This window comes from Natator depressus, chromosome 16 (assembly GCF_965152275.1).
Source record: "Natator depressus isolate rNatDep1 chromosome 16, rNatDep2.hap1, whole genome shotgun sequence".
NCBI lineage: Eukaryota > Metazoa > Chordata > Testudines > Cheloniidae > Natator > Natator depressus.
Window position 1 is genome coordinate 16,267,247 of NC_134249.1, and position 25,272 is coordinate 16,292,518.

At 43.8% G+C, this 25,272-nt stretch overlaps 1 protein-coding gene across 1 annotated transcript in view; it reads right to left on the bottom strand.

Moving 5' to 3' along the window:
* The window catches only part of RAPGEF1 (Rap guanine nucleotide exchange factor 1), a 119,412-nt gene that overhangs the window by 34,552 nt on the left and 59,588 nt on the right, over positions 1 to 25,272 (bottom strand). The window contains exons 5-11 of the mRNA XM_074973832.1: positions 21,643 to 21,731; positions 21,076 to 21,228; positions 17,828 to 17,951; positions 16,235 to 16,418; positions 15,094 to 15,600; positions 6,373 to 6,575; positions 3,307 to 3,465 (exon numbers count right to left, since the gene is read on the bottom strand). Of these exons, the coding sequence (XP_074829933.1) occupies positions 3,307 to 3,465; positions 6,373 to 6,575; positions 15,094 to 15,600; positions 16,235 to 16,418; positions 17,828 to 17,951; positions 21,076 to 21,228; positions 21,643 to 21,731 (1,419 nt within the window). The remainder of the gene's footprint in view (positions 1 to 3,306; positions 3,466 to 6,372; positions 6,576 to 15,093; positions 15,601 to 16,234; positions 16,419 to 17,827; positions 17,952 to 21,075; positions 21,229 to 21,642; positions 21,732 to 25,272) is intronic.

The window sequence follows — 25,272 nt, forward strand, 5'->3', positions numbered from 1 at the left end:
CGGCCTTGCAGCTAAACCTTACAGATTTGTACAGGGATGTGTATTCCCTTTGGATTTGCATCCTCCCTTCCTTTCCCAGGCACAGACACATGAAGAGAAAAACTGCTAACCAAGGCAACTCTTCGAGGATGGCCTGGGCAGGGAGATTGTGATTAATTGCTCACATACTGCTAACGGGCAGCCGTTTAATTTCTTTATTAGGTTTGACATCCTGGTATTGATTTAAGAAGGCTTTGCTTCATGTATAGAACAGATAAAGATTAATGTAGGGGATGGATCATTTTAAAGGACTTGATAATCAGCATTGACTATGTGGTACATAGGAAGCTGATTCTTTAGTTGTCCTGTGTGTGAAAGGTTTGCTGTCCCAAGCATTAAATCCCTGCTGAGACTGGTGGGCAGCCAAGGCTTAATCCTTTAACAGGTTTATTGTTCTTCCAAGTGTTCTTTTAAGTGGACTTGCTGTGGCTAAACAGAGGAAGAAGGAGGGCAACAGGATGGCAGAGTGAGCAGAACAGGGCAATTCACTTGAAAATATTACTACCGCAGTTCACATTCCTCACAGGAAAATCCATGGAAAGGAAGGACTGTAGAAGTCCCCTTAGTCAATGTCCATAAACAGATTAACAGAAGGTTTCTAGCACTTCTGTGTCCCCAACGAAGGGTGTTATCCTGGTAATGATCCAATTCTCTACAACTGTTTCACGTCTTCTCTTATTGGGGCATGAAAAACCATGAATGTGAAAATCTGTGCATTGGTGTAAACCACCCTTGCGATATTCACGTGGGACTGCTGTGAAGTACGTAAAGACATTGATTTTGTAGCTCAGAGACAAAGGGGCACTCAAAATTAAGATCTCATTTCTCCCTGAAAACTTTGTACCTTCTACAGCCACGAGCAACAACTAAGATTACTACAATTCACAGGCACTAGTGAGAAAAAAGGTGATATTCTGCCTTTGACAGCACTTTGTGTATAGTCAGTTTCACTATTTCCCCTGCTCTAGCTAGTTAGTTTCTTCCTTACTGGAAAAACCCTTAAAATCACCAACAGGGGAGCAGAAAAACCCTTAAAATTAACAACAAGTTAGCAGTGTCCATTTAAGGTCAACTAAGATGGTTTTAAAAATAAAACAAACTGTTTATATTTTAAAATCATTAACCAATCATATGTATAACCTTAAAATTGCTAAAAAGAAGTCCATTTTAAAAGTAAACTGTAAGGATTTTTACCTGCCAAGATCAGGTCTTACAGTGCTGTGTTTTGCCTACAAGAGTCAATTCAAACAGAAAGCAGTGCAGGGTTAAAACACAGGACTACAAGTCAGAACTTGTAGGTTCTGTTCCTGGCTCTGCCACTTGCTCACTGTGTGACTTAAGAACACAAGAATGGCCCTACTAGTTCAGACCAAAGGTCCATCTAGCCCAGTATTTTGTCTTCTGACAGTGGCCAGTGCCAGGTGCCCCAGAGGGAATGAACAGAACAGGTAGTCACTGAGTGATCCATCCCCTGTCACTCATTCCCAGCTTCTGGCAAACAGAGGCTAGGGACACCATCCCTGCTCATCCTGGCTAATAGCCATTGATGGACCTATCCTCCATGAATTTATCTAGTTCTTTTTTGAACCCTGTTATGGTCTTGGCCTTCACAACATCCCCTGGCAAGGAGTTCCACAGTTTGATGGTGCGTTGCGTGAAGAAATACTTCCTTTTATTTGTTTTAAACCTAAAACTGCTGCCTAATAATTTCATTTGGTGACCCCTAGTTCTTGTGTTATAAGAAGCAGTAAACACTTCCTTATCTACTTTCTCTACACCAGTCATGATTTTACAGATCTCAATCATATCTCCCCTTAGCCGTCTCTTTTCCAAGCTGAAAATCCCAGTCCTATTAATCTCTCCTCATATGGAAGCCGTTCCATACCCCTAATCATTTTTGTTGCCCTTTTCTAAACCTTTTCCAATTCCAATATATCTTTTTTCAGATGGGGTGACCACATTTGCACACAGTATTCAAGATGTGGGGGTACCATGGATTTATATAGAGGCAAGTTACTTCACCACTCTCTCACTAAGTTTCTTCCTCTATTATTAGAGGATTCTGATACTTGCCTATCTCACGAGTGTAGATATTGGGAGTTTTAATACACTGTTTGTGAAGCGTTTTGACAGCCATAAGCATAGGGCATAGTGTCATCAACAACTTTCGCAGAAGTGCAGAACACTAAAGTCAGGTCCTAGTAGGTAAGAAATATAGTTTTCAAATATTTTGTTGTAAAATAATTGTTTTAACTATTTTAAGTTAGCCCACATATCGTCTAAGCATTTTGAACCTCCAAGAGTAGTCTGTAACTTATAAAACAGCTAGATCACCTTTAAGAATAGCCTGTTTTCAGGTGTTCGTTATAATTCTCATAGCTGTGCAGACAATAGATCACGACCACATAATTTTGCATACATGGAACCTCATACTGATGAGCCATTTGCTGGAACCCCACAGTCAGACTGAGGGGAAACATTAACTTCATTAAAATGAATGTTTCTTTACTATTGCTGCTATCTAATTTAAGCACTTTATCACAGGTTTAAACAGTGCTCTACAGATGGTCCTTATTTTGATTTAAATCATTCCCTGCTTGCTTCGAGGTCCTCCACCCAAATTGCTTATGAGGTGCTGTAAAGTATAGTCACACCCCCTTCACTCTTCAGGGCACCGGGTATATTTACTGAAGCAAACAAATATTGATCCCGTCTGTGACTACAGATATTTGATGGGAATTAGACAAGGAGAAATGGGAAGGGAGACTGGCTAGAGGCCACTTCCAGGAAAAGAGCAAGGAGCCAGGAGCTGCAGATGCTGTTCCATGCACTTGAATGGATCAAACTCAAGAAAGAGACAGCCTCTCATTATCTCTCCAAAGGCCAGATGCATGAAGCAGTATTTAATTAACTAGTCATCATCACTACATTTATCTGGAGAGGTCAGAGTACTTCCCAGTGCCACAGTGCATTGCTATGGGGGATTCACAGCTGAAGGAGTGTGCCATTATTACAGAAGCCTGGTCTTCTTCCCTCTTCCCCCACCCTAGCCATAAATACACACAAGACACTCAAAGGCCAACCTCCTCCCAAGGCCATTTAATTAGATTCAACTGGGATTTTTCTGACTATTACCGAATGCATTCAAAAGCCCAAATGAGAGTCTCCCAATTTACCTGGCCCTGGGTCAGTAAGCACAGAAGGTGTGCAGGAGCATTTTACCAGCACAAACACACACATGGTAAAGAAGTGCAGTTAGTGACTCACCGAATGCACAGGAAAGGAGCTGTGCCGGTTGAGAAAGGAGTTAGAGACGGACATACTGAGGCCTTGAGTGGCACTGGTGTCCTCGGGGGTGAAGGGCACTTTAGTTTGCTGGACACAGTAGGAGACAGAAGAGAAGGAAGAGGCAGCATAGGAGGCCTGCTGAACAGGAGAGAGAAAGCAAAAGAGGAAACAAAGAAAGCAAGCACAGAACAGGCTATGAATAAAGGGTGAGAAATGTTATTTTTAAAACAATGCATTTAAAGTTGCTTACTACACAAATAGCTACTTGGGCAGTTCATAGGACCAAACCCTCATTCTGAGCCAGTCACACTGATGCATGCTTCTGAGCTCCAAGAGACACTGCAAAAACAATTCAAATCCTCTCATTTAACACGTTCCTTAAAAACAATTCCCCCTCCCAGCTCACTCATGCTTGGCTGCTGCTTAGGTGCACAGGTGAGCTCTTCTCTACTGCCTTTCCCTGCACAGCACTGGCCAGAGGAGCTCAAAGAAGTGGGCACCCACTAGTAGCCACTGCCAAGCAGTGGAACTGGCCCTTGCTTCCAGATGTTAGGCAGGCTGTTTCTGTGGATTGTTTACTTTGTCAGCCAGCAGCCTGGAAACTTGGGTCTCTCCAGCCTGAGAGATGAGTCTTCTCGGGCACTGTGGGGGATCCTGGGTCAGGCATAACTTCCAGTGTTTTAAGATTTTCATTCAAAAACAAAATTATATCCCAGTTTCACAAGAGGGAAATACTGTAACTTGAAGTATCAAAACATATCACGCTGACTATTCTAGTGTACTTGTATAGGGGAGAGTCAGTCATTAAAGATTTCCGAATCTCCTGTACGTTTGACGTGTCTGGAGGATGCTAAGCATGATGGCTATTTCTGGCCCTTCTGCATTCCCCAGCTCAGACTCTCTGATTTTAAGTACAAATGCTTCAGTGATCGGATTTGAAGCTCACAAAGAAAGGATTTTTTCAATTTTATACAGAAGAGTTCATCCAGCAAAACTTGCCTGTGGCTAGAAAGTACCCTGCATCCACACAATTCGCTTTGGCTGAATCTCTCTGGGCAGCCAGAGCACATCCACTGCGATGGGTTTTACAGTCCTTGTTGAATGAGCCATCATCTTCTTGGAGAGTTCAGCATTATCACTTCCCAAATGAATATATGTGAGGCTGTGCTTAAGGAAACCTCTGCTTCAGGCAAACCTCAAGCAACACCTTGATAGTATCACCTTGCAAGGAGTAAAAAGATGCCCAGAAGGCAGAACCATGATCTCTTGGCCAGCCAGATTATTTTTAAAGGGCAGTACAGATGTGGTAGAACCTAAAGGAAATGCTTTGTTTCTACTGAATTAAATTAGGAAAAGGGGGCAGAATTCCCCTACTCTAACTACTAGAGTGTTAAATAGCTCATATGCCCTGGCTAGAGATCCATATTTTGCATAGCACCTCTCATACCAAAGAATCGCAGTGTACCTTTATAATCCATCACTGAAATAGGGAGCTGGTGGGATGATGAGTAAATGGGACATGACAGCGACCGAGGAGAAATTCTGACCACATATAAAGGGGCATCCCTCAACTTAGTGTCCTCGCAAAACAGACAGGACTTTCGGTTTTAAGGTCTCAGTCAAGGAGCCCCAAACACAGTAAAACTGTATTGCGCTCATTTTGTCTCCTTGGAAGGACAAATTCACCCTGCTAGGTTTTAAGCTTATGGTTCCAGGGAATCTAGATGCTTCGAACCTGCAGAGTGGAACTCTCAGCCTTCCCTTTGATGGAGAAAAATGCACTGGGATAGTCAAAAGTCCGCACAGATAAGAGGTGAGGAAATACGCCAATAGGGACCAACATGAATGATTCTTTCACGCAACATGGGAGGCAAGCATCACCTCCTGAAGGCCTGAAGTAAACTTGTCCAGTTAAGCAATAGCACTGAGGCCCATTTTTTACAATTCCTCCAGGCCTGCTACTAAATCTGCAGCAACAGGAATTAGCTACTAGGACTCAGGAGCTGTTTTTTCCCCCCATACTAGTTTGTTTGTTTTATTTAAAAAAAAATCCCTGAAGTGAGGAGGCTGAAGTAAAAAGAGGGCACTATGAAAAACATTTTGAGAAACCCACCCAAAAAACCCAGGGTAAAATCCTGGCTCCACTGAGGTCAATGGCAAAAGTCCCACTGACTTAAATGAGGCCAGGGATTTCATCCACAGTGTTCAAAACTGGCATTCAAGCCCCCACAGCACCCACACAAACATGCTCAAAGTGCACTGGCTGCGTGCTGAGGACTGAAAGGGCAAGATGAATGTGGTGGGTTTTTCTTTCTAGATGGGTAAGTGGCATTCCTGTTCTGAAGCAGCAAAAACCTGAAGTCAGATTCGATCAGAAAAATGATAAGTCCTGTTTTAAAGTAAGCCAAAATGGCAGATCTGGCACTGGAATGGCTCCCCAGCTCCTTGTGAATATGGAACATCAGGAGACTATGGGGAGTACACACGTTTGTTAGAGGTATCGGCCTCATTAGGGCTCTTTGGCACAATCTTTGTTACAACAAAGTATACAAGGAGCAACTAAGTGTAAATGGTTGCTCCTAACCAGTTTTCTGACCACTGGCTGAAAAGTTTTATCTAAGAATGTGTGGTCTGTAGAACGGTTTAGCTATCACAGATGTCAGGAAAAGTTATTGTCTGGACTGGCCACTGTGTTAGTAGCAAATGTGATTAAAGAGGAGAGTAGCCAACACAGTTTCAACCACAGCGTAGGCAAGGCCTTTGATTCTCAATTTTGGTTTTTCAAAACTCATGAGGAGTGCTCTGAATTTGAGGGTTGGAATGGAGAATGGTGGTTAAACTAGGTCATGCAAGATGTCTGAAAAACACATTAACTTTAGGTTTCAGGGCGTGTAACCCAGATAATGTAAACATAAAGACATCAATCCAGACCCGCAGTCTTCCAGGACACAAGCAGCAGAGAGTGAAAAGAAGGTCACTTTCCCAAAGCTGTTCCTAGAAGTCAAACACATCTTTGTTCGGCAGAATATGGAGGGTGTCACTCACCAGCTGTCGCTGTTTTGGCGGAAGGGCAGGGGGTGGTGCCAGCTCTTGCGACGAGTCTGTGCTGCTGAATGAGTCATTGAACCCATAGACTTCCATGAGGTGCTTGTTTTTCTGCTGGTAGATGTGTTCGTTCTGAGGTGTCTGGTAGAACATGGATGGCTGCGGCTCTGAGTAGTCTTCCATAAACTGCAAATATGCCAGCACTGTAATACAAATCAGGACCACACTCATTGCTGTTGACCAGTCCACAGCCTTTTCAGTAACAGAGTGAACAAGTGGGCAGGATCCTCCCCCATTAAAAAGCAAAACCAAAGTACAAATGGACAGACTGCACCTGTTATTGCACTTTGCTTCAGGAGGGGGAACAGAGCCAGTTTGTCAGGTTTCCCCATACTAGGCCACATCCACACTATGGGGTCTACAGCAACACCCCTACAGTGCCTTAGCTCGGAGGCTGTAAGCCTGTAATGTAGATGCAGATTACAGCAATGGAAGGGGTTTTTCCATCACTGCAGTAACTCCACCTCCTCAAGCAACCATGGGTAGGCTGACAGAAGCATTCTTCTGTCGACCTAGCTGCATCTACACCAGGAGTTACGTCAGTATAGCTATGGCGCTCAGGAATGTGGATTTTTAAGCACAAACCAGGCTTAATACAGTGATCTGTTCCCATTGTCTGAAAGCAGCTGTAAACATCATCATCCCTCAAGAGGGGGCATCAGTTCACACTTCATTAGGATTAGCACTCCAATTGTCTGATCAGCAGTCTCCTGTAAAGCTGGACAAGGCCCAGTTTTGAATTTGCTTCTAAGCAACCATGCTCCAAAAAGTTGCAACAGTGAAAAGTAAACTGGATTTTAAAAAACTCCTTCAGGTTGAATAATCTGAGGTACTTTTAGAAGCAGGGGTGACATTTTGTTTAAAACAAATCTTTTTAACCTTTCAGTGTCCCTGATCACTGTCCCTTTCATCCTGCCACCTTCAATAGTGCCATTGCCTCTACAAATCATAGCTGTCCACAGTCACTCACACACAGCACGTGGCTCCCTTGCTTTCCACCAGACAAAGCAGGATGTCCACAGCACCCATCCTCAAACCTCTCAACTGACTCTCCTCGCTTTGCCGGATGAAATTTAAAATTGCTTCTTTTTGAATAGACACAATGGCCTTCCTCATGGACTTGTCTCTTCAAACTCATCCAGCATGTCTTCTCCCAGGCTATTGCCAGCACTAGCGGGAAAGCCTTCTCATTTAGAACTCCAGCCATCTGAAACTTAGGCTTGAATACAGACTGGGAGTGGCTAAGTCATTATGCAAGGTAACCTATTTCCCCCTTGTTTTTTCCTAACCCCCCCCTCAGACTTCTTGTTAAACCCTGGATTTGTGCTGGAAATGGCCCACCTTGATTATCATACACGTTGTAAGGAGAGTGATCACTTTAGATAAGCTATTACCAGCAGGAGAGTGGGGTGGAGGAGAGAAAACCTTTTGTAGTGGTAAACACCCATTTTTTCATGCTTTGTGTGTATAAAAGATCTTCTATACTTTCCACAGTATGCATCCGATGAAGTGAGCTGTAGCTCACGAAAGCTTATGCTCAAATAAATTGGTTAGTCTCTAAGGTGCCACAAGTACTCCTTTTCTTTTTGCGAATACAGACTAACACGGCTGTTACTCTGAAACCTGACACAGGGTCTTTCCACTTCACTGAGCCATCTCAAATTTCTGCTGTAAACCTCTCTCCCCACCCCCGCCCCCGCCCCGGCTTTCCTAAACATCTTAATGTGTCTCTAATTCTGCAACAGAATCCAAACGCTGTAAAGCATTTTTGGATTGCAGCTTGTATGGAAGATGCTAGACACAATAAGGCCCCAATCCCAGAACAGGATCCTCATGAGTAGACCTTCAAACCTGCGTAGTGCCCCCACTGAAGTCAGTGGGACTCAGTACAGGCACAAGGTCTATCTGTGCAGTTCTGATGGCAGGACTAGGGCCTTAGTTGTATTTTACTGTACAGGCAAGACACCCACTTTGGTAGTTTTCCAACTGCTACAAAAAACAAGGGTGATTAAGGATGGAAAATAACTTTGCAAAATCTGAGGAGAGATGCGGAGGGCAGAGTAGAGAGCACACTACCATTCAAGCACTTTAAAGAGGTTGATCAGCATCTTTTTCAGAACCATTTGTCATTCACAAAGCGTTCTACTTCTTATGAGTGACATACTATTTTTCCCTCATGTAAGTTTTTAAGTCTGGTCATTAAGTGCCAGTCATTCAGCCTTTGCTGGTGTTTCAGTCTACCAGCTGCAACAAACCAATGTCAACAATAAAGGCTTGACATGCAGTCATCAGAATGCAACATGAACCCATCATGCAAAACGTGGAGGCCAGATCCCACCACATGAGGTCTGCAACCCCAAAGTGCAGCACTCTGTGCTGCTCCACCCAACAGCAATCTACAGGCAGCCCAATTTCAAAGAGGATGCAGCCTCATACAAGTGTCAGCAGGAAGGACCGCTCAGCACTTGTCGCCTACACCTTTTTTGAGACTTCCTCTGATATTTTTAAACTTTACCTAGAAGAGGAGACTAAAAGCTGTCCAAAAAGTACATCTCTAACTATATAAAAAGGAGTTCTGGCAACTAAAGAGCAGAAAAACGCTGTGTCGCACAACTCTGTTGATGCACCTCAGTCTTGAGCAGTAACACCTGATACTATTCCAGTCTTAGGACCTCACACAGTTCTGTCAATGTTCATTACACTGCTGTCCTGCAGCACTCCTTCAGATCCCACGCAGCTCTGCCTGTGCTCCTCAATCTCTATCTTCAGTACTTTTCCTGGGCTCCCAACACAGCTCTACCAAAGCGCCTCACAACCCTCTGCTGTTTCAGACTTTGTCCTTCCCAAAGCCAGGAGTGATCAGTGTACCGAACTGTGTGTGTCTCTGTGTGAATGTGTTTGTATATTTACTGGTGTGGACAAATGACCATTAGGGTTAGGCTGAGACCACAAAATTTATTCCACTGGTGATGTCATTTGTATCGGAACATAACTCTCTAAAGGTGAAAAGTGCAGGGATTAAGGCACCGATCCACCAAGGTCCTCTTATTTTACATCACTGCCATGTAAAGGCGACTTAAGGTACAATGTTCACACAACACTGGTACAAGAACAAATGTTTCCAAACACCAGAAAGTCTCAGAAGACCCAGCTATTCCCTGCAATGTGTATGTACAGCAAAATGTACATTAAGTACACCATGAAGCCATAGGACATACAAAAATTCCAGTTTATGATGCATCTCTATAGAACACCTATCCCACACTGTGCCTCTCCTGGGTGGAGGAACGGAGGCCAAGAGGCTGAGACAGAAGGGCATATTCTGGGATGGGAGAGAAGCCAAAGAGTCAGAGCCCGGACTTGGTGATATCAACGTTACATAGCCAACATTGGCATGTTCACACTAAGCCTTAATGAGGATTCAGCTACAAAACCATTTAACGTGCTACATTTAGCATACAGAGCTGAAGCACCAGCCAATACCAAAGGCTCTACTGGGTTTAAAGGCTGCATTACAGCAGTAATGAGAAGTGTCCGTGAAAAAGGTGACACATTAGCTTCTTGTGAAAAATTAAATTACAGTCCATGCCTTAACTCAAGACAGAGCCTCTGAACAGAGTTGGCAGCCTTAACTTAATCTGTAAGGGAATAATGAAGAGCTCTTTTATCTCAGCTGTTTATGGCACTAATGCTTCCCATTGCCATGGCAGCTACTGCCCCCCCTTGTTCAAACCAGTGCAGGGAAGGTAAAAGCATCTCTGCTTCTATTCTGACTTCATCTACAATTTTAGGTTAAGGAAAAACCATATGAAATAGTGAAATACAATCCCTGAATTTAATGCTGCGGGGAGGGGCAGGAGGACAGAACACAAATGAAAGGGGCACACTGGCTCTTTAAAGGCCTCTGATCTGTAGCAGAAGGTTGAGAAAATGGAAACATTCCTGTGATTGCTCTTTGCATAGGCTCCCACCCATCTCCTGCCCTCCCCTCTGTGCTGCAGTTTTTAATGAGGCAGACATTCAAAAAGCAGATGGGGAAATTACATCACTGGCTCAGAGCAGGCAGCACATCCTGCAGTTTATTCCATACACCGAAGGGTGGAACGGGGGCTGCAGCCTCCTCGATGAACAGTGGAGATGTAAAGACAAAGTCTGAGGGAGCACACCTGGAGAAGAGGCAGGAGTGAGACACATAATTTGAAGCATCTCCCTCCAGAATGTTCCAGAATGCCCAGCTTATGTCAACTCAAAATCTAGAGAGAAAACACTTGAAAAGCCAGGCTGTGGCTGGTATCACCTTACTGGGTCCGAGATTGTGCAGTGGTCCTCTTACTTTCTGCTCCGAGTACAAATCCCCCATCTACACAGTGTAGAATGCACTCACAGTCAAAGGAATGAAATCTCTTTGGGCAACCTAGTAGGTTGTTGCACTCCACACAGCAACTGCCTCCGAGACAAATTCACAGACCCTGCCAGCTTCGCACCAGAGAGCCATCAGTACTTCGGTGTTGGCCTCTGGCCTGCTGCCAGCAGGCTGACATGATCTCTTCTTGGGCTCCATTCTCAAAAACACAGAGCTGTGTACTGGAGATGGAGGATTGCAGTTGCTGGTACTGGAAGCAGCATCAGGCTGGGGGGACAGAAAGCTGACCTGGCCTATATGCAGTGGCAGTTGACTTCTAATCAAGGAACAGGAAAAGGCAAGAAAGCGCCAGGATGCAGGTGCCTGACGGATTGTGTGAAGGCACTGGAGGACTAGCAGCCCCTGATGTTGTGTCATGGCACTAACCTTCACCTAACACTGTGGGTAGGTCATGTTAGCAGCTAATGAGATAAATTTGCTCAAGGCTCTGCCCTGTATTTGCAGTCATGTCAGCCAACTCAGGTTACTGCCACTACTGGGCATGAGTGGTAGTTTGTGTGTGTGGACAGGGGTTGAGTTAATGGGAACACTCAAGCTACACCTCATACTGACCCACTAGTGAAGACAAGCTCAAAGAAGCTTTGCCTCTACCTTTGGGGATGACATCTGCTTTTCAAATAGTTTATATCATCCTGGATAAGACCAGCAACTGTCCTCAGCATAGCTACAGCAGTTAGAAACCATCTGCTCAGATGGCACCATTCTACACTTACTTTCCACTGACAGGGGGAGAAAAAGGGGTGAAGATAGAGAGAAAAATGAACAAATGACAACTCCAGATTCTAAGCTGTTTGGGGGCAGGATCCTGTGTTTTAGACCAGGAGCTCTTTGTGGTTGAAGCTGTTCTATATTTGTGCCTTGTACAGCATGAGAACATTGCTAGCTCTTAATAATAGTCTAGAACAGTTCACCACTAGCACAGTAACATGTACTCTTACAGCACTAAATAAATAATAATTCAGGCCAGACTGAAAGGCAGATCTCTTACCCTGTCGGCGTTTGTCAGAAGGCTGCTGTCTGAAGTCTCTCTGGGCACAGCTCACAGTAATACATATGGTTAATTTAGACAGGACTTGCTGTACAATATTAATTAAAAGTCCACCTTTGTCTTTACTGTAAGATTTCCTGCCAATAAATCAATTGCCAGAAGATGACCCAGAACAGTGAGACCACAATGAAGTTGCAGCTGTGACAGCTCTAGATCTTTTTAACGAATGCATGCATTGTCAGTACCCCAGGAGTGTGTCATGCACATATTGTGTAGATATGTGAGCAATGCCTCTCAGTATATGTAATTATACCAGGATATCTGCATGCATCAGTTCATTGTAAGATACAGCATATGTAGGCCAAGAAGGGAGCGGTGGTGCTACCATAAATCTTATTTCTAGTAACGTTTTACAGAAATTTTTTATGAACAATAAGGTAAAACTAACAATCGCAGAACTGTAGCATGCTTACATGCAAGGTATGGACTATATATAGCAATCTCTCAGTGTCATATGAATGCAATAAAGGTGTCTGCTGCAATGTTGAAGTCAGGTTACACCCCAATACTTCAGCCAGCTTTGCACCAAGGATGTTTTAACAAACCAAGGGGACAGACTACATGCTTGATAACAAGATCTCCCTCCTTAACAATACAATCTAATCAATGCTCCAGAGCCTTCTGATATCTTCAGATTACAGAAGGCAGCTAATTCTAAAAGCCCAGCTAAACATCAAAGATGACATACTTGCAGGCCTTGTTACTGGGATTAACAGTGCACACAGGCAGTAAAGAAAAGATAACTGTTTAAATTGTTTTTAAGTAACTCTCCTTGACTTCTCAAAGAGCCTCATAGGATAACAGAAAAGAATGAAAAGGGGCTTAGAGAGACAGGCAAATAGCCCAACCCACTCTTTTCTCTATGAATGGGGGTCACCAAATTGCCTTTAGCCCAAACATCTCCAGTCACGCACCTCCCAAGTAAAGGCACGGACCTCCCAAGTAAAGGCACGCAGGTTCCCATAGAGAGCTGAGTCTTCGCCCCCATGCACCAGATTGCAGGGAATGAATCTGGGCTTGGCTGAAGCCCTTACTAAAAAGAAGAATCAATATGTGGAGATGAACTGTGTGCCTGATCCTGTGACCAGCAATGAGGGTTTGCACCAATTCAGTTAGTATGGCACACAAGCCATATGGCTGTTACTACTAAATCATTTGGGATAGCTTCAATTATTGACTCTGACTGAGTAACTAGCCTGTACTTCCTTTGTGATGTCTACAAGTAGCACTGTAGCTCCCTGCTAGTCACTCTAGGTACCTTTAAATATTTTGCCTTACCTTGCTCACAAGAGACAGATATATGTTATTGTCTATATCATATATTACATGTGTGGATAGTGTACCAAACTACTGCAATAGACTGGCCTCTCAGGACTGAGCCCAGGTCAAGCTCTGCTCTCAGAGTGCAAACAGTACGGGTTGCAAGTGTGGCCTGGACAACTTGGGCACTGTCCTTACCAATGGAGATGCTGCTTTTTGATGATGAACTTTTGCGTTTTTAACATGGTCATATAAGAAAGAAATTAGCTGAGGTTTGATATAACAGTGACCAGCTAAGCAAGCCAGGAAAGTTTCAAACCCAGCCTCTTCCCATGAGAAGACCGCAAACAACAAACCCAGGTCAGAAGGCCACCTTGGCATTTTTCAAATCTCCTCTTGGGCTGGGCTGTGAGTCACATTATAAAATACAGTTGATCCAAATGCTGAATGATGAGACAGTGCACACAATCTATTTAATGAAGAACGGTAAAGCTAGCCACTGGCTGATCGCTCGCTGGATCTTATCACACATTCCAGTGCTCAGTTCATTCCCTGATGAATCAGTATAGCTGCTCCCTTTCAATGGGACCCCCATGTTTTAAGCAAGGGATCCACTGTTGAGTGAAAATTAAGGTAATGAGAGTAAGGTCATGACCTCCAGTCCTCAGAGCCACTGCTTGAGGAGCTGGGAGTTTGGTTTACGATGGGAAGACCTGGCGTTCAGACAATGCTCATTTTAATAATCCATCTTCTTATGCTTAAAATGAAGACGGTAGCCCAGGCAAAATGGCAGCACTGGACACCATCATGACAGGCTAGTCCTGTGCTGCTATGCCAGTGATCACAATCTGGATGCTGGGCTGACAGCACTTAGCCTTAAGAGGGGAGAAGGACCAGGAAAGAACCCTCTCTCTGGGCTCTTGGAGACAGTCCAGCCCTCCTCTGTGGTGAGAAAGCAGCCATAACAACTTTGAGGTGATCCGGTGGGAATAAAATAGGATGATCCAAAGGACAGGGCCAGTCTGGCTTGAGACTGGTATGGAGAGAGAAGGAAACCACCCTTAAAGGCAGTGACAATGCTCTAAGCTGTCAATCTAACTGCTGCTCTCTGGCTCCTTTGTGGTGAGTCTACAACTAAAACTTACATTGGTATAGCTCTGTGGTCAGGAGTGTGAAAAACCCACCTCCCAACAAAACCCTGAGCAGAGACACACCTAAGCCGACAGAAGAGCACTGCTGTCGACACAGCTAACGCTGTTCGGGAGGCGGTGTTCCCACAGTGGCAGAACAACTCCTTCTGTTGGTATAGGCAAGGTCTACACTAGGTGGCTATGCCAGAATAGGCGCTGTAGTGTAGACACAGCCTAGGACAGAGTTAGAGCCTTTCACTCCTAGGGCTAGTCTACACTGAAAAGTTACATCAGCACAGCTGTCTCTCTCAGCAGGGTGAAAAATCCACATCCCTAAGAGATGTCGTTAAGCCAACCTAAACTCAGTGTGGACAGTGGTCGACTGACAGGAGAATTCATCTGTTGATCTTTTGGGGAGGTGGATTAACTACAGCGATGAAAGAACCCCTCCCGTCACTGAAGTGAGTGTCACACTTAAAACACTGCAGTGGCACAACTGTGCCGCCGTCGTATTTTAAGGGCAGACATAGCCATAGTTCTAGATTTCAATGGGAGTTAGGTGCGTAGGCACTTTTCAAAATCCCACACGTGCTTAAAGATGCAAATTGGCTTCTGAAGTACCTTTAAAAATCTGGCTCTTACTGGCAAAGGATTGGTGCTGCCCACCCATACGGTTTACGTTGACCATTGTGACACTTGGCACTAAGGGAATAGGGACATCATCACCTGTAGGACACTGGGGAGGTGAAGAATTTGAGGAAGGGAAAGAAAGAGAAATACCAATGCAGGCACTTGCTTACTGTGTTTGTTTTTCTTCTCTGGCAGAGGCGGGGGGTTCTCTGGGTCACCCGTAGAGTCAGGAGCAGCAAACTCAGTAATGAATTCAACCGGCACTGAAGAATTGCCCTGCTGGAAGGGCAAGACAGCAGCAAATGATGTGAAGGGTACTGACGAGAGAGCTCCTGGGTTCTGCAGATCATCCTCCGAGATATTATCATATTGTGAGGGATGCCTCTCATAGGAGAACCTGCAGCCTGCGTTATCCGAAGTCTGAGAGGCTGCACTCCTCCTCTTCTTCTCTGGCAAAGCTGGAGGAGTCTCTGTAGACTGTGTTGCTGTCAACGGGCTGCAGTATTGTGGCTGGGGGGAGCTGCCCGGGGGGAGCTGGAAAACATGTCCATGAAATGGGGAGCCACACTCGCCCAAGGACTCTGGCAATGGGCTGAGGATACTTGGCACCTGCTGAGGTATCTGGTCAGCATTAGAGAGGTCCTGCTGCAGGAATTCATAGTCCGGATCATAGTGATCTGTGTATAACAAGGAGGATAAGAACACCATGCGTTATTCATGCCTAAACTGAATTACTGCATTACTGTCTATGTGATCCTTGTTCTTCTGTATCCCACCCAGCCCAACTGTCAGTCACCTTTGTGATAACATCTCTTCAACTTAGAGCGCGAGCTCTTTGCCCCAGAGACTGTTCTTCTACATCTTCTGGAAAGTGCCCAACATACGTTTAGTAATAAGTGATTAGTAACAATAGTTCAACTCGTGAATCATTAGAGAGCTATTGTTTCTCAGTGAGTGCATTTTATTTGTTCCTTTTCATTGTTACATCTCCTTCGAAGTTTGAAAATAAAATAGCTTTAACCTAGAGGAGCTTCCCTTTTCGACTGATGGGCAGAAAAGGGGTTGAAACCAACAAGCATTTTAGCTTGTGACACAAGTTGAGTCTGAATTCAGACTTCTATAGCTGAAAGATTTCTGAACTAACCCACTTCATGTCTTTCCTCACCTCAACAGAATATAATTTAGCACAGATCCACCAGCAGCAGTTATACTGGCAGGGCCCCATTATAATTCTGCATCATGGCTCGGAAAAGATACAACACTAGAGTGACTTGAAACTCCCCAATGGCTCTAAAGAGATCTTCTCCTTACCTAATGTTTCACAGCTTGTATTGCGGGAGCACTGCCCACTGTCCCGGTCCAGCGAGGAGAGCTGCTCATCAGACTTGCTAAGCTTGCCCATGCTACTGCATGGCGAGAGGCGAGGGGATTCCCCTCCATAGGAGTGGCTGCCACCTGACAGCCTCCTCTGTGCGTAACAGTCAGCATCAAAATCCTGAGGCAGAAACAAAGAAAAATTCTCATCAGCTTGCCAGTGAACAGGAGAAATACTAAGAGAAAAGGCACCCACTGGCGGTGTGCAGAAAGGGGAGTGGGGATTGCCCAGGTTACACAGTACACCCCACTAAAAATGGGCCTGCCCAGGCTCCCAAGCTATACTTATTTGTGGAAAGGTGGAAAAGAAAGGAAGCAACTGACTCAAACGTCCAGCTGGTGTTTCAGACAGCACGTACTGAGATACAGGAATGCCTGTCACATGCTGTCAAAGAGAAGGCTGAGCTCTTCACTAAAACACAAACCTGTTGACTACTTGGTACTGGAGCATTTTGATGGCAACCGGACTGGGAGAGTCCCCATTAAACAGCTGTGGGTTGCTGAGTATCTGGTTAGCTAAGGCATGTACGTGTGTGTATTGGGGGGGGGGGGGGGGGAGCTAGTGTTAAATTATAGCTTTTTTTACACTGTCAGCTGTGTGTCTCTATGGTTATATCTTCACCACAGTTAACTCGAGTTAGCCCTCTTGAGCTAGTCTAGCTCAAGTGAGAGCAGCCCCACTGAGAAATAACACTCGAGCGGCACAGCCTGATTGGATTAGCAGCACAGAGCATTCGTGCTGGCGGCTGACAAGTTGAGCTAACCTGAGCTGCAGCCTGTACCCCCAATATACCAGCCAACTTGACTTAAAAGCACCACCACACTTGAGTTAAGTGTTCTGATGCGTGGATGGGACTCGAGTTATAAATCAAGTTAACTCTGCAATGAGGACAAGTCCTTAGTTCTATAAATCAGCACGTATATTTATAGCACTGTACCAATGACAAATAATGGTTGAGGGAAGGCAAACAACCCCCGTAATGCCATAATTTCCTTAATGCCTCTACTACTCAGCTCTGTTACCCATTACAAGCCCATTAGTGGACAGAAAACAGCTGCTCAAGCCAGTCTCTTTAGGTTAACAGCTATTTTAAGATGCATGTGCCTGCATATGAAATTTTGAGCTCCCCCATGTACTATATGAATCATGCCACACACAGAAACTTGGGTCTTGGTAAATTCAGCCAATCATGCTGTATATTATGTTCTGTTATAGATAAGCACGCTTGTTCTTTCGGATCACTGAAGTCCATCACACTCAGAGCAACAGAGTTTGTAGCAATTTACTGTTTAAATGAAACAGAAGCCTTAAAAAAAGTAAACCTATGCACATTATTGGATGAAGTTTTAGGTAGCTGAATCTCCTCTCAAAGGAAAATGTGTCCATTCCAGTACAGTTCTTTAAAACAAGGGTTATTTGGCAAGAGAGGAGATGGGCTGGGTGCTGCAGGAATGAAGACAGCAGTGCTTCTTTCAGCTTATTTCATTGCAGAACATGATTCCAATGTTTTTAAAGGGTTATGCCATTACCTGTCTGTTGATTCCAATAGGTAAACTAGATCCACTGGTGGCTCGACTCATAGGTGCCACTACTGCCACTCTGGTAGGAGAAGGCGCCGACTGCCGTTTTTTAGGGGGCAATGCTGGAGGAGGGCTGCAAGACAAAAAGAAGTTCAGCTACTTCAAATACTTGATTATCAAAACATTGCTTTGAGGCTCCAGGAGCCAGGATTCTATCTGCCTCACCACGTTAGGGATTCTTGACCAATTTATGCACCATCTCTCAATAGAGGAGATGGTCATCCACACTCTTTCATGGTCTGTACTGGAAGGGTCTATATTTTGGCGGGATATAGCTGGGAAATGCCTACCTCTTATTACACTAAGGTGGTTTTATCACAATACATGGGACAGATCTCTCTGTATGTTCACATGTTGCTTCTAATACCACAGATGAGCTCAAGCTCTCTGGTGCCAATGAGCACGCACACATTCTCTTCCTGGAATATGCCAGGACCTTTCATACAGAACACTCAAATTCAGAAACTACACAGAAATGTGATGGTCACTGCCAACCGCAGATCTCAACAGCAAAAGACCCTGCATGTTTCTAAATAACCACATGAGATACATTTTCATACTACCAACTAGCATCGGTGCTATAGGAGTAAAGCCTGTAACATGCACATACCATATGCACATGTTGAAGCCTAGCAGTTTTTCCTGCTTCTCAGAATAGAGCGCAGAAACTTTTTTGTGGTTACTTTTTAGAAAGAATAAGGACACCACAGTTAAAAATGATTTTTTCACACAGTTTGAATCCCTTTCACCGGTTTCTGAACAATGCACAACTAACTGCATGCAGATTCTTCTTCTTATGTGGTATCTCCATTACTGGAGGTTTGCAACCAAGGTAGCCCATACTGTATGATCCTCTGCTAATCTCTGTGGATGAATAGTCCCCCCAGTCCTTTTGGTCCAACCAGGATTACACATCTTTCCCCAAGATCTTCTTTTTCTGCCTCGTGATCTCCTGCCATCTGCGTTCCCTTCCAGTGCCCATAAACATGCATTGCCTACTGAACCCCCTAAAAGACATCTGCAAATCACATCTTTCTTTTCATTAGCTCTCGGACTAGCGTGTGCTGAGTTCCAATCATCTCCAATACTTCTGTAATGGGCACACCCATTATATTTTCAGAATACTTCTATAACACCTTCATGCAGGTTATGGGCTGCTAAAATGTCCACTGAAATGAACAGAAAGACTCCCTTTGGTTTCAATGGGAATTGATCAAGCCCCATATGGATATAACTAAAACAGCACAGGAAAAAGTCATCCTCCAAGGCATTCATGTACTTTTAAATAAGAATGCTTTGCACTTACATAGTGCACGCTTTCATCGAAGGATCTCAAAGTGCTTTCAAAAGGAAGTGTTAGCCTAAAATTACACATGGGGAAAGAAAGGCACAGACAAGCAAAGGGACTTGCTCAAAACAGGAAACAAGCCAGTGGCAGAGATGGAAATAGATCCCAGGAATCCTGATTCTCAGACTCCTGTTCTTCCAATAGGCAATTCTGGATTCACTTCTGTTAAATATAAAGGGAAGGGTAACCACCTTTCTGTATACAGTGCTATAAAATCCATCCTCGCCAGAGGCAAAACCCTTCCACCTGTAAAGGGTTAAGAAGCTAAGATAACCTCGCTGGCACCTGACCCAAAATGACCAATGAGGGGACAAGATACTTTCAAAGCTGGAGGGAGGGGGATGGACACAAAGGGTTCTGTCTGTCTGTGTGTTGATTTTGCCGGGAACAGATCAGAAATGCAACCCTTCCAACGCCTGTTAAGTTAGTAAGTAATCTAGCTAGAAAATGCATTAGATTTTCTTTTGTTTAATGGCTGGTAAAATAAGATGTGCTGGACGGAATGCATATTCCTGTTTTTGTGTCTTTTTGTAACTTAAGGTTTTGCCTAGAGGGATTCTCTATGCTTTGAATCTGACTACCCTGTAAGGTATTTACCATCCTGATTTTACAGAGGTGATTCTTTTACCTTTTCTTTAATTAAAATTCTTCTTTTAAGAACCTGATTGATTTTTCATTGTTCTTAAGATCCAAGGGTTTGGGTCTGTGTTCACCTGTACCAATTGGTGAGGATTATCATCAAGGCTTCCCCAGGAAAGGGGGTGTAGGGCTTGGGGGGATATTTTGGGGAAGACGTCTCCAAGTGGTCGCTTTCCCTGTTCTTTGTTTAAAATGCTTGGTGGTGGTGGCATACTGTTAACGACAAGGCAAAGTTTGTACCCTGGGGAAGCTTTTAACCTAAGCTAGTAAGAATAAGCTTAGGGGGTCTTTCATGCAGGTCCCCACATCTGTACTCTAAAGTTCAGAGTGGGGAAGGAACCTTGACAGCTTCTTAGATGAAGACCTATTAAGCTTTCTTTATCCACAGCAGCCGCCAGATTTCCATTTGGAAAATGTAAGCCATATGAAGGACACCGAGATACCATGGAGATGGGGGCACTATAAATACTAATAATGACAATAAAGATAGAACTATGGCTTCCCAGCACAAGGACCTGTCAACAAACACACCCTTCAGACCTAAAGGTGATTTGCATGTGGATTTTAAAACTCCATTAACTTTAAAAATGTGTTGAATGGCCCAGACAAACAAGTGAAGAGGGACATAAATTACTTCATTTATGGTTTGCTTCCTGTGATAGGACTCCTGACATCTAGTCCTTCCCTAGATCCAAATCTTGCCTCATCATGCACTGTGCTGGAGAAGTCCAATCTTCCACAGGAGCCTGCTAAAGCCAGCCTAGAGGGGCAGTAAGGCCTCTCTCAAACACAATACAGCATTGGTCTTGCAAAGTTTCTTTAAATGTCAATTTATACCCAAACAAACCTTAAAAAAACCCAAGCCCAAAGAAATGAAGCAGAGTCACTATTCACTTCCTGTGCTGAGTAAGGACTGCTACAGTCCTGGATTTTTAAAATCCTTCCTGTCCTGCAAGGAGAGACATTTTTCCAGGGACTCAGTGTTATTCAGAGAATTCACCCTGGAGGGCAGGAAATGCAACATAGCAGAGAAAGGGTTTACAATGGCGAGGGTTGTATTTACAACAAGGGGACATCTATAACCAACAGAAGGATTTCTCTCATGTATAAGTTACATTGGGAGGGGCTAATGTAATAAGGTTGTATACTAGAGTTACCAGTGACGGGGGTGACCAGTATACAAGAGAGGCAGACTGCATGTTGGGGTTACCTGTTTTCTGCCACACGAATGCAAGGTAGAGGGGGTTTGGGAGGGGCAACCTCTTCGTCCATGGAGTCAGTCAGTATCTCAGCAGACTGAGTCATACTAGTTGTCTTGTTGAGAATCTCCATCTCTCTGTCTGTCAGGGGAAGCTCTGAGGGGCTGCAAAGCATAAAGCACAATTTGTAGAATGCTATCCGCATGTGATTTATACATATTTCTTTCAAATATGTACTTTAAAGTATAACAGTGAAATAGAAAAAATACTATCTCCAAGCAAAACCCCATATGTATCCACAAAGTAAAATGCAACTGCAGAAGTTAAGTGATTTCTTGTTGCCAGATTTCAGCATCCTTCCTCACACTGAGTAGCACCTTACTCCTCAAGTAGCCCCACTGTAATCAGTAGGACTCCCTGAGGAGTATGGTGCTTCCCTAAGTAAGGAAGTGTGCCAGATCCTGGCCCTAAAGTATTTCGCTACCAGGGGCAAGAAATAAACCCACACGCAGACATCAAGATACGTGCGTGTCTGTTTATATATAAAAACCCCAATCAAACATTTGTTGGTGACCCACCTGTCAGATTTACATGCTGGTAAACTGGGTTTAACTGGGCTTGTGGGAGATGGATGTTCCTGCTTCTCTACTGTGAGTCTGACCAGCTCCTATATAAAGGCAAAAAACAGCAAAAGATAACTACCATGGACCTTTGCTAAAATGTAGCACAGTAATAGTAATCTTTCTGCTCCTCTTGGGAAGCAACCTGTAGCAAGGTGTCAGGTTTTGTAGCACCAAATCTTCTCCATATTCCAATGCTAGCATACTATGAAATATTATAACTAGCTAAAAGAAATGGCAGTGCTCCAAAGAAAAGAACACAATACATTCGGTAATGCATAAACCTGCTTTTGTGTTTACTTACCTTGCTAATTTGCAAAATGTAGGAATTCATGATGGATCTCACCAGTCAGCAACAGTACTCAGCGAGGACCCTCAGGACCTAGTTTCTAAACAGACGGCTTTCTCCTAATCACTGCGACCTTTCACAACCAGAGTTGCTAGTGGGATTCCTGGCTTGGATATGCCATCTTCCCTGCTTACAACTTTTACTGTGTCTCATCTTTTCACTTGAAATGGGCTTTACTAGCAACATCATTCACCACATCAATACTGGAGACAAAGACATGCAGGAGCAAGATAGTGGCACACATCTTCTTACCATGGATTTCTGCATGGATTTAAATTTCCAGTTGCAAATGAAAACACATGCAAAATAAGAAAGTTGAGCCAAAAAGACCAGATGTCCATTTTGTCCCATGCCAGAGGAAAATGAGCCACTCTACCGTCTCCAAAAAAACAGACATGTCAAACGGGTTCACTAGTAACTGGAGGTTGTAGACAACATTTCCTGTAGACACACTCGAATTGGGCCTTCCTGTGCCCACCTGTGTACGGGCGTCAGAGCCTTTAGAACAGTGAAGCTCAAGTGGCACTGAGGCATTGAAGAAGCCAGCAGCCATGCACTATGCCAATCCCCTCGATCCTCCATCATAGAGCATTTTAAAATCAAGATTGGATGTTTTTCTAAACAACATGTGCTAGCAATTATTTTGGGGAAGTTCTCTGGCCTGTGTTATACAGAAGTTCAGACTAGATGATCATAATGGTTCCTTCTGGCCTTGGGATCTATGAATCTACTAAAAAAAAAAGCTTAACCCAGAAGGAGCAATCTGTTCACATACAGTGAAGGAAACTTCAAAGAACTCCATTTAGTGAGAAATAAGCTAAGCTCTCTGAATCATACTTCGAAGACTGACTAATAGCACCTCAAAGGAGGTGAGCCAATAACTCTGTTGAGATAAGACACTAAGGCAACCTCGCTTACACTAGTGACTAATCCAGCCTCCAAATACAGGTGTTCACTAAGCCACATTATCAATTTTACCTGAAATGCAAATAAGCAGTCAAATAACATAATATGAATAAAGTTGAGTGTAGGAGCTCACTTTGGTCAGCCAATAAAAGAATTAAGTTGTTTTAAGTTTTATAAATAATGTATAGATATCAAATGTAATGTAAATATCAAAAAGTATAATTTAGTTTTCCTTAAGATTCCCTTCAGTTTTCCAAGTTAAATTTACAGTTAAATTTGTTAAAAGCCCTGCCTCCCTTCATACTGTAGTTATGAAAGTTTCATGATCACATAGAGAAATTCTGTACTGTCTATCTGGCTGTAACAGATAAGACTGTGGATAAAGAGATAAGGGCATGATAATCCTGAACTACAAGTCTGCTAGCAATCAAAACAATAACTCATGCTCCAACAATGCCATTATCGTGGAGAGCCCATTTTATGGCGGTTAGAGGCAGACAAATAGATCTGTTGCTCAAAGCTATAAACATGCGCCTTGGTCCACTCAGACTGGATAACTACCAGTGCTGTCAGATCACAGTGGCTCCCCTGCACGTTATTCAAAGGAAGTTGCAAAGGACTAATTTTTTTAAAGCAACCTGAAATTCAGCTAACATCTGCACATCCCAATCTGATGAGTTAGCAAACAACTGTCAGTGCTTCATAAACATGATTACAACGTCATCACCATCCTCCTACTGAGGAAAAGAGTCAATTCAAGTGACTCTACAAAACCTAGATTTCCATGGGAAAACACGAGCTCAACGAGAGGAATAAAGAGCAATGCACTATACATGCAATGAACATGCGTCAACAAGACGATGCGCCCATTGCAGACTGTTTTGGTACTGGGAGTTATGTTTACACAACTGGTTTGTGCTCAAAATCAATCTACTTTGTGTAAGGCTGGACACCTATCAAGAGCAGAGCAAAACACCCAGCTTTAGAGATGTCAGCCCTGGAGAGACCACATATGCTGAACAAAACAGGATGCAGGAGCAGATAGAGCATGCGTGTCTGACATGGCTGGCGTTACAAAGCTGCTCCTATCTAGGACAGATGGAAGAACCACCCCTGCAGTGAGTAGAGTTCAGTGGAAAGTGCAAGGCTCATGTCTGACAAGGATGAAAGGAAGTCCAGGATTAAGTTAACTCTGGCCATAGTTATTAACCCCTTCTCTAACAGGCCCCTGCCCTCACCCAGGGCTGGCTATGTCTGTCTAAGTGTTAATTTGAACTGGGTAGCAACAGAGCTTCAGGGCTTATGACTGTATCTATAAATTACACTGTGCTGATGTACACTGGAAACACTGCATGAAAACTGTAATACCCAAACACCCTCAGTTAAAGTGGAACTGCGAAGTTGCGAACATTGAGTTAATCTCAGATTTCTCTGGTGAATGTCTCCTCTGCTAAGGAGGCACACAGCATAAGTTTTAACTAACTTTCTAAAAATCTAATTCCCCTCAGGCTCTGAAATCCTGCTAGCAATTCTCTTAAGAAAGTGTCATTCTGGGACATCCCAGACAAATACTACAAATCTAAAGTACAAGAGGGAATCTTACAAAGGAGGAAAAGAATTAAAAACATATTAGTTAAAACTTATTTCTGTGCTGAGTGCCTGCCTACAACCAGGGTACTGGGGATTATTAGAGAAATACAGAATGAACTCCATTTTCATTTTAGCTTTGCAGTTCCCTTTACCATTTGTACAGAAGCACAAGGAAAAGCATCAATGGGATTTTGGAAACTGGGATCCCAAAAGGATTTTCAGTTCTGAAGTTCTAGGATTTTTGGGATCCATGCAGTGACATCATCACATCCATTACTCCTACTAGCATAGAGCTGCAAAGGGGTTGTATTGCAGCTGGCATTTCACGTACCAAGTTACAATCAAGACTGAGCGGTGACTCACTGGACTGCTGCCTTTGTGCATTCTGGACTAGATCCAATGCCTGACAAAGTCACTGGAAAGACTCCAAGAGACTTCAAAGTGCTTTGGATCAGGCCCTTTATCAGGCATTCATGAGCAAGATCAATGACCACATAATGCATAAAAGAAAACTCAATGAAATAAATGGCAGTTAAACCAAAAGCTGAAATATGCCTGAGAGGCTCTTGGAACAGCAAAGGTAAGTCTGCTGGTGAATTTCCTCTTTCCTCTTCCTCTACTGTGTTTAATAAACGTAACCAACTCGAGCTGAATGATGATGAGGTTTGTGTCGCTGGCAACCGTTGCCATAATGCTGACAATCTCTGGAGGCCGAAAGTTAACGTGCTTAGCCAATTTTCCCC